Source organism: Antennarius striatus, chromosome 8 (genome assembly GCF_040054535.1).
Source record: "Antennarius striatus isolate MH-2024 chromosome 8, ASM4005453v1, whole genome shotgun sequence".
In the NCBI taxonomy this organism is placed as follows: Eukaryota; Metazoa; Chordata; class Actinopteri; order Lophiiformes; family Antennariidae; genus Antennarius; species Antennarius striatus.
In genome coordinates this window covers 7,065,584-7,074,955 of record NC_090783.1, presented here as the reverse complement: position 1 = coordinate 7,074,955, position 9,372 = coordinate 7,065,584, and the positions used below count along the sequence as shown (strand labels likewise).

Genomic DNA, 9,372 nt, shown 5'->3' with positions numbered 1-9,372 from the left:
TCAAATGTTGCGAGTAAAGTACAGCTAAATTATACTCCTCATTTTTCTCTGTAAGATTTTAAAGGATCCCTCTGTACTGACCCTTCTGTCAGTCCATTATAGAAAAATATGTCCTTCTCGCCAACTAGAAAAGAATGTTCTGAGGTACGTTTCCATTTGTAATTGGCATTTTACAATCCAAGGAATTTCATTTATATGTCACTTCTAGAGCTAAATATTTAATTTAGAATACAAACTGACAAACTGCAATATCAAGTGATGTATGCTTAAATAAATATCCTAACTTATTAGTGGTTATATACTATGGGGAGCAGTTTCTTTGTCACAATAAATCCCTATTTGTCATACTGCCTATTTTCTCAATATATACTGTATATTTTTATTTTAGCTCTAGTGTGCATATTTTTACTTGGACTGTCTCTAAACGCCGTAGAAGCTACAATACTGTCAAACTGCTCAGAAGCAAAGTTAGTCTTTATTACGTCCACACCCAAAGAAAAACTTGATGCATAACATTTAGAAACACAGACATTTTTGTTAGCGGACTACCCTTATAATTTACCTGTGCATTCATTTCTAGTCAAATTACTCACAATATTAAACAAATACTTTTAACTAACATCAAATGTTACGATAAATGATGAAATAGTGGGAATTTAGGTAAAATTCTTGATTTTTTTCAAATAGATGGACGGATGGATGTTTAACTTCATTTTTTAGGATAGAGTTCGTGGCCTTTGACCTTAGTTTTTGTTGTTACGCTCGTGTGACGTTGTCGTCGTTGTCAGGAAGTGACGTTGTATGGTTACAGCGCAGCAAGTCTGCTCACGGCAGCTGGGCTAGCTGTCGCCAACTAAAAGACAATGTTCTGACGTAAGTTTATATTTGATTCTTTTTCTCAACAGACCCATCTTTTCCTAAGTCATGCATACGTGTGTGTTTATGAAAACCTGTTTGTCGTGCGACCCTTCACCATGTTATAACATCCGTGCTCAACGGCGAAAGCTCTGTAATACAATCTTAAAATCTGACATGTTATGCTAGGCTATTAAACCGAATAGGCTTCACCTGGGAGTTTGTTGACCAATATCGTCGAATAACAAGAACAAACAAAACGCGATACTTTTTAAGCACATAGAAAATAAAATAAATGATTGGTGTTTTTTTTTTTTGTTGGAAGACATCCCAAACATGCGCATCACAACGAAAACAGTCGGTGGTTAGTGACAATTGACATGGGATGCTGGCACCAGTGTCAGGTTTATGACAGACAGCTCTACTTTGAACGAGACGTGGAAAATCGAAGCTGATTCATGACCCTTTTAACCTTTTGTAATCAGTGCTGGGAGGACACTGCATTTACCATGGATGCACTGAGGAAGCCTAAAATTGTTTTCATGTTGCTTTTTTCCCCTAGGTAGCTAAAACATGGAATACATACTAAAGTCACTTTGTATTTTCTTTGCTCACATTTTCTGGGTAAAGCCAGACTTTAGGTACATAGAATAAATCATTAGTTACTTGTGATGTTGTGTAAATGTGATGATTTCACTCAAATGAAAAAAAAAACAACGCTCATCTGTATAATTCTTGAAACAGTAATCTGTCCTGTGTTATACTGCCTTATAGATTCAGTGTGTTGTAGAAGACAGCCATGCTCAACCCCAGTGATCTAGAAGGCGAAGTGGATCATTCTTTTTTTGACAGTGACTGTGATGATAAAAGCCCCAGCAAAGATGGAAACAAAACATTGGAGAAAGGCCTTGAAGCCGATAAGGACAGTCTGCCAGCACAGGAAGAGCTACAGACCGAAAATACAGAAAGCATATGTACCCCAAGGACGGAGGCGACAAAGATGATGTCATCTAAGCGTGATAATAGCAAAGGAAAAACAAAAGACAATTTGCAAAAGGAAAACGATTCAGGCAGGGCATCCAGTGCATCGTGTGTCATCTCTACTTTAGAGCAAGTCAGCTATAATTACTCCACATATGAAGAGAACTGTAATTTGAACACACAAAGATCTAATGAGACAACTTTGGCTTTTCTGGCTCAGGTCAGCAAGGGATATGATCAAGAAGCAAATAGTCCAAATGAGTCTGAAGGAGAATTATCGTCCAGTCCAAAACATTCTTGTGCAAATTCGAGAAAAAGGATATCTTCAAAAAAATATAGAAGAAATCGGTGCACCTGGAGCCCATCTTCGACTTCAAGTGAAACTAGCATTGACGCAAAGTCAGAGAGGTCCTGTGGCAGCAGCAACAAGAGAGGAACTGTGGACTCCTCATCCCTTCTCTTGGCCACCAATTCTTATGTTTCAACAAGTGTGAGAACGACCCAAGTGGACTCAGAGTCAGATGACTCGGTGACAGACGTGAGCTCACTCTGCTCTCCTGATTCCAGCCTGCTCCTGTACTTGAACCCAAACTTCTCAGACGATGAAGGAAGCCTGAAAGATCAGCAGAAAGAGAGTGTGCCCTCTAGTGGTCTAAGTGACCTACGTCAAGACGAGGACTTGTCTCAAGAAGTAGATAAGTGTGAGCAAGCTTGTGCCTTTTTATTGTCTGTGATTGTTGCTATGCCCTTTGATTTATGCCTGTGTTTCCTAAACTGTTTGACTCAAGACCTTTTAACACTAAGAATTTTGTACATGGAAAAAGCATTGCGAGTTTATCCCTATTGTGGAAATGTGTTTTGTACAGTTGTACAGAAACACAGGTTAGAAGTAAGTATTGGATAAAGTTCAGTATTTAGTGTTTTATATAATACTGTTGAAGGGGTGTCACCTCTTGAAATGCATCCTGTGCCGTGTAAAGGATAGATTTGAGTGAGCTAGGTTTATTAAAGTTATTTGTTTTTTATTCTTTACTGCTTGGTCTGCATTGACTTACTTTTAAACATTGCAGACATTTAACTTAGTTCCAAACTCACCAAGCTGAGAAGTTCTAAGTTATTCACACCTAAATTTTAACCCCCATCCCAATATTAATGAAACAGAGGAAGAACCAAAGTTCACTCCATAATGCATTCATCACTGTAAACATCAAGCCATATTTGAGATCCTTAAGCAAATGTCTATTTTATCTGTCAGGTTCCTTGATATCAGAGAGTCTGCCTGGAGATAAACTGGTTTATTATGGAGGACGAAACAGGAAGAACTACTCGTTCAAGAATAATGAGGTCCGAACCATCGATCAAGAAAATCATCGACTTCTTCGGGAGCTTTCACGTATCCATGCAGGGTCCAGACAAGGAAGTGCAATGGGGAAGAAAACCTGCCAGGCCAGTAACACACAGCGCCTCTCTCACAATGCAATCAACAGACAGCGGGAACAGAGACGCATCGAGAGGGATAACCTGGTGAGTTGTGGTTCGTAACTCCGCAAACATGCATTTCTGAATAAAACACTTTTGTATTAAATACCTTAGACATTGGTGTAAAATTTTTATTTTTACTTTTTTTATATTTATAAGCAAATCAAATAGTTTCAAACCCATGATTGCTGTAATGTTACGATAAATTCTTAGCAGTATTTCCTCTCCTGTAGTGTAGATTTATTAAAGAATACAAGTTTTCATGGTTATAGTTAGTTGGTATTGGACCAAGAATGTCTCCCCTGAAAGTGCACATGGATGGACTTGGACAGATGGCAGCAGGTGGTCTTGTTGGACCAGTGTCAGAGTGACGTTAAAGGATAGGTTGGGATATCTGGCTTTAACCTCTCACCCTATATATTAACTGACCACTTGATGAAGGAAACAGAGAGCTTGATTGGTAGCACTGATTAAAAATGGTTCAGGAAATTACAATTGACTGCCAGTAATGTGTTACAAATGAATTTTGCTCTTCCTATTAATGTCACCTAATGTCATTAATGTCATTAATGTTTCTTTTTCGCTACGATCGTGCACAAAATCCTTTATGAATTAAACTGTTTGGGCTACTTTCAGGACAGACTGTTCTCCCTCTTGACTCCATCTTCTATGCTGTCAGGAGTGCTTTTCTTTGCTTTCTCTATTCTTAGTGTGAAGTAACTGAATCTGCATGTGAGCAGGATATCCACCACACATGTAAGATACCCCATTTGTCCTGTGCAAGCAGCACGAGTGCAGTGGATTTCAAAATTAGCCATTTGCAAATTTAGTATTCATTTTCAATTAAAGATGTACTGCTATTGTAAAGGGCAGAAATGTCTTCAAAGCCCTTTCTAATCCATGTATTGGAAAAGCAATAAATTATTGGTTTGACCACAAATAGAGGTCAACAGTGCCTTTTTATTACCCCAGCAGGGTGTGACATTCAGTAGAAGAATCTGTTGACTGCAGCTCATTCTGCCTGTTTTATTGCATCATGTAAACTCCACTAAGAAATTTCGGCACAGCATGCATATAGACATGTGATATCCTGCTCTTTGCAATTTTTTTTCTCTTGTATAATCTGGCAAACTGTACTTGCTTCATAATTGTATAGTTGTGCTTTTTGGTATTTTGTATTCATTAATAGTGTTAAATCCAAAAATATGATTTAATATAGTATTTAAAGTAGCTGAATTTGTCTGGAACATTCTTTGTAAATAATACACCTCTGTTTTATCAAGTAAAATGTTTTCACACACGTTTTTAAAGGGAAAGCTTTTGGCAGTGACCTCACACAGTGAAAGCACACGTTTCTGATGTGTCATATACAGGAAAGTTGGCTTTCAAGTTAAATTTCTAACCATTTCCCACCACGCTAACATTTCGATGTTATCCTTTCAGGCTCTCCTGAAGAAGCTTGAGTCAGCCAAGCCTACAAAAGGCTTAAAGCGCTCAGAGCAGCTGGCAGACTACCAGCGACACGTTGCCCTGAAAGCCATTTGTACCCCACCTGTGTGTCCACCACAACGAAGGGGAGCTGTATGTTCAAGACGCACTCCGGTAGGTGATATACACTTGCACATATTTAAACAGATGATGTACTCTAAACACTTTTACGATATGGCGATCAGAAAACCTGCTTTTTTTTATACAGAGGAAAATAATTATGACCAAATGCTCCTGCTAATGTCCAATTCTAATATTTTACGTATCTCAAATGTATTAGTAAACTGGTGGCAGAAAGACATGGTTTCATAATTTCACAATTTCTTAAATTTTACTTAAACTTTCTGGTCACATTGGGAAGTGTTGGAATTCATTCATTCATTTTCTGCCGCCTTATCCGCCGTAGCGGGTGACGGGGAGCTGGAGCCTATCTCAGCTGGCGTAGGGCGTGAGGCGAGAGACACTGGCACGACGCCAGTGCACCGCGGAGCAAGTGTTGGAATATAATCAGAAAATATATTTTGTTGCTGCCAGCAGGTTCCAGGTGTTGCAGTTCTGCCAGCCACACCTCCAGAGAAATTGACTCATGGCAAGACATCCAAGTCTAAGAAACTGAGTGCAGTCCAACCAGCCTGGTGCTGAAAACATTGCTGTCATGAACCACGCAGTAGGAACTAGTTTTTATATGATGAAAAATAAATATTAGAAATGTTTTTGTTCTGTACATGTCAATAGTTATCAGATAAAACTGGACGTTCAACCGGCCAATTGCATGCTTTTATATAAAACTGAAATTTTTGTCTCATCTCCGCTGTCAATAAAGTACTTCTACCCAAAAACAAAAGCGGATGCTGCAGTAATACTGTAATAACCTTTAAGGTGGTACTTGTATTAGCTTAGTCCACTAGGTCTTGGGCTGTACACCCATATACATACAGTATATGCATGTGAAAAAATGTATCAGTAACATGAGTGGAAGTGATCTGAGCCTTTGTTACACAGTGGTCAATATAACAATATATACATTCAGATTGCAACTACCAGATGTTGTCTTCCAATTCAAAGATTGTTCATTTATGTTGAAATGAACTGGAATATTGAAATTACAGCGGAATTCCCTTTATCTAAAGCAGTTTTAGGGTCATGTTGCTCTACATGTTAGGTCATTGTTGCAATATTCTGAATTTCTGGGGCTTAGAAATAAATATGGCTACTGACAATTACAGGAGAGATGCATCCAGAAGATGACACCCTTACACTAATACAGTGTTTTTATTCTTTATAAAATAATGTGTGACATGTGATGTGTGGTTCAGAGTGGTCACAGCATAACAACACATGCGCCTCGGCAACTGTTATACAAAAGAATAGGTGCATACAGAATGAAACGTAAAGCCTTAGCATCATCACAGCATTGCCTCTACCTTTAGATACGTTGTCAGTAGGGTAAATACAGATTGCTGAGAAGGCATGGTAACCTACATGCCCAAATTGCAATTCACCACAAGCAGTTTATTTTGATAAAAGTATTCATACTCAAAGAGAAGGCTGTACTTAAGGACTGAGATGAAATAGTTTATTATGTGAACTTCTTGATCTCATCGTAGAGCACCAACACAAAGGCTCCACCCATTCCTCTGATCACGTTGGACCAAGCGCCCTTGAAGAAGGCTTTTGGTCCCTCGTCTTTGAGAATTTTCTTCCAGCAGTCGATTGTACCCTTGTACATGATGTCAGCTGAAAATAGAAACATTGGTGGCAATAAGTAATGCCCATGAACGTATGCGTAAAATGTATGATTGGGCCACACAAAATCAAATTTTTGTGCAAACATGACGTCAGTGACGCTCACCTCCTTTACGTCCAGACTGCATCATCATACGACGTCTGACAGTGTCGAAGGGGTAGGAGACAATTCCAGCTGCGGCGGTGACAGTCTGGGCAATCATCCAGGTGATGACGATGTGCGTGTTCTTGGGGTCTGGCAGCATACCTGTTCGAGGCAAGAATTAAATTACGCGCCAAACAAATACAGAGAAAACGTAATCACTTTCAAAAGTCAGTTGAAACAGACGTGCGCACCTTTGGCTGTGTCGAAGCACCCGAAGTAGGCCGCTCGATAGATGATAATACCCTGCACTGACACGTTGAAACCGAGATAAAGACCCTTGAGACCATCAGTTTTGAAAATCTTGCTAATGCAGTTTCCAAGACCGGTGAATTCTCTCTCTGCTGCGCCTTTGCCGATGTCAGCAGCGAGTCTCGTCCTGGCGAAATCGAGTGGGTAGACGAAGCAGAGCGAAGTCGCACCGGCGGCACCGCCAGACGCCAGATTACCAGCGAAGTAACGCCAGAACTGTGTTTTTTGATCCACACCACCAAGGAAGATCCTCTTGTACTTGTCTTTGAAGGCGAAGTTGAGGGCTTGGGTGGGAAAGTAACGAATCACGTTGGCCAGGTTGCCTCTCCAGAAGGAAATAAAACCCTGCTCCTTTGGAATTCGAACCACACAGTCAATTATTCCCTTGTACTGTGTCTCTGCGGTGATCTGTTTGCTTGCATGTTGTACCTAGAAACAACAATAATAATTAAAGTTAATTAAAAATAAATGAACTGTGTGATTGCTTATGTGATCAAACACTGACAGAATAAACTTGTGTATTTCAGTTTTATTTTACTATATTCCATTTTATTGCGCGTGTGTTGGGTTTTTTCTGGCCAGACACGACTGTGTAGTTGTGTTGTGTTGTGCGCAAAGTGATCTACATGCACTCTTGCCACTTGAGAATCTGCTGTGGATTGGATTACGCGCTTCCAGTTAAAATTAGCCTTTGGGTTGCACTTACATTTTCTATGCTCATGTGTTCTACTGGTAAATAATCAAAGAAACACCCCTATAGTTCAAAAACTAAAACGGATAATAGGATGGCCAGTCGCCGTTGCCAACATCAGCAACATTTCAAAGTCCGGTGCGTAATCCATCATTGACGCAAAGCTTCTCACTTACCTCTTGACATTACGCGTCAGACCACGTGAAGTCAGAAAGGGCAGCACAACACTCAGTCTAAAACCTGGGCAATTCTTCTCTTCACAGAGTTCCAGATGAATATTTCATGGTTTGGTACATCGAAATCAAACACTTTTACGCACATGCACTTTGCGCACTAAACCATGGGCGTACAGTCATACTTTTGGCAACAATTTTGTTCATTTTACCTGCAGCAACAGCTTGACTCTCTCAATGGGAGCAACAGCTGTTTTTGAGATGGCAGCGGCAACACCGCCAGCCAGAAAATCCTTCAAGAAACTAACCACTCCTTCAGCCATGGCAGGATTCTTCCTCTACAAATGAGACCTCAACCGCTCCAAACCTCAGTGAGATCTTCAGGGAAGTCCAACGCCCCTTCAAGAGGACGTGTACCCCCCTTCTCTCCTAATATATCTGTACCATTCATCGCGAGAATTTTGAGTGATGGATTTGCACTTTGGCAAACAGAAAAGCGGAGCTGAATAAATATGAGAGGTTGAAGTTCAAGACGTGCGCCATGTTCCTGAGTGGGCCAAGCCGGGGACGTTTAAAGGACACAGCAATTTAAGAAGGTTCCACTGCAACTGTTATAATAATGATACATGTATTTATAAATTAATCGACTCTTGACCATTGTCCTGATACCTCCAGCACTCAATAACGATTCAAACAAATCTTGAGGCAAGTTTTTAAAAAAAAGATCACAGAAATCCTAAATTTGAGGAAATAAAGTTATATACAGTAAAGTTTAAACTGAATCAATCTTATTATTTAATATTTAATATTTTTTTCTATAGATTACAAACAAATAAAACATCTGAGGTTCAAGTACAATAAACACAAATAAACAAAACACGGTGATGTCCCTTCACTTGTTATGTATTAGACTTTGAGATGACTAAAACCTACTTTAATTTAGGCCTATTTTCATTAGACCAAGGGATGACACGTTTAGTTCAAATACCTAATGTCGATTCTTAGTGAGGGGGCAGGGAATCGGGATTTTTTTCCCCCCCAGATAGTAGAATAAGAAAAAAGCACATCCAGTGAAATTATCAACCTGTTATTTTTTGTTTTATCTCCCACTATTCCTACACTTCACTACATTCAATTTGCACCTGCTGAAAATACACATGGAGTCTTTGGTGGTGCAAGAGGAAGAAAGACACAAACGTTCCTTTCAATTTAGGTGAACGCCAGCGGTACGAATAGCGATATCACGTTATTGTATTTTATTGTGGAAAATAAAACCGGACACGTTATTCTGACTGGCTTGACGAGCTGAATATGATCCAAAAAAACAATAAAATGGTACCAACAGTACAATGATCTTAAATATTGCCTTTGACAGACGAACTGAATTAATTTGGAATGTCCATTTAAAAAAACCGAAATAGAATTCGTGAAGTTCTTCCATGGCTTCACAGCTTCGCTCCTATATTACAGCTCTTAACGACTTGGTGGCGCTGTTTAACTATTGGTTCTTTGGACTTTGAAACCGTTTTCTAAAATACGAGTATTATTATTATTATTATTATTAT

General features: G+C 39.4%; 2 protein-coding genes across 3 annotated transcripts; one reads left to right on the top strand and one right to left on the bottom strand.

Annotated features, from left to right (window-relative positions):
- Window positions 1-796: 796 nt before the first annotated feature.
- On the top strand, window positions 797-6,214 carry cfap97 (cilia and flagella associated protein 97). 2 transcript variants are annotated; one of them, XM_068322463.1, is made up of 5 exons: window positions 797-873; window positions 1,630-2,537; window positions 3,092-3,360; window positions 4,759-4,917; window positions 5,341-6,214. In XM_068322463.1, exons 2-5 carry the CDS (start codon window positions 1,655-1,657, stop codon window positions 5,443-5,445), a joined length of 1,416 nt encoding a protein of 471 aa, XP_068178564.1. In that variant the 5' UTR covers window positions 797-873; window positions 1,630-1,654; the 3' UTR covers window positions 5,446-6,214. The 2 variants fall into 2 exon arrangements, with proteins under 2 accessions (XP_068178564.1, XP_068178563.1); XM_068322462.1 differs by having other exon boundaries at window positions 5,338-6,214.
- Window positions 6,215-6,357: 143 nt separating this feature from the next.
- Window positions 6,358-8,231, bottom strand: slc25a4 (solute carrier family 25 member 4). The gene is made up of 4 exons (XM_068322464.1): window positions 8,020-8,231; window positions 6,886-7,372; window positions 6,656-6,796; window positions 6,358-6,540 (listed from the first exon to the last, which is right to left on the bottom strand). Exons 1-4 carry the CDS (start codon window positions 8,128-8,130, stop codon window positions 6,383-6,385), a joined length of 897 nt encoding a protein of 298 aa, XP_068178565.1. The 5' UTR covers window positions 8,131-8,231; the 3' UTR covers window positions 6,358-6,382.
- Between the last annotated feature and the right edge of the window lie 1,141 nt (window positions 8,232-9,372).

What these genes read in the sequence shown, in the direction of transcription:
- slc25a4 (XM_068322464.1), bottom strand. Translation starts at nt 8,130, where the DNA reads ATGGCTGAAGGAGTGGTTAGTTTCTTGAAGGATTTTCTGGCTGGCGGT. An exon ending in GAGTCAAGCTGTTGCTGCAG is followed by an intron (nt 7,373 to 8,019) that starts GTAAAATGAACA and finishes TGTTGTTTCTAG; the next exon opens with GTACAACATGCAAGCAAACA. An exon ending in GCAGTCTGGACGTAAAGGAG is followed by an intron (nt 6,541 to 6,655) that starts GTGAGCGTCACT and finishes TTCTATTTTCAG; the next exon opens with CTGACATCATGTACAAGGGT.
- cfap97 (XM_068322462.1), top strand. Translation starts at nt 1,655, where the DNA reads ATGCTCAACCCCAGTGATCTAGAAGGCGAAGTGGATCATTCTTTTTTT. An exon ending in GTCTCAAGAAGTAGATAAGT is followed by an intron (nt 2,538 to 3,091) that starts GTGAGCAAGCTT and finishes TTTATCTGTCAG; the next exon opens with GTTCCTTGATATCAGAGAGT. An exon ending in GCATCGAGAGGGATAACCTG is followed by an intron (nt 3,361 to 4,758) that starts GTGAGTTGTGGT and finishes TTATCCTTTCAG; the next exon opens with GCTCTCCTGAAGAAGCTTGA.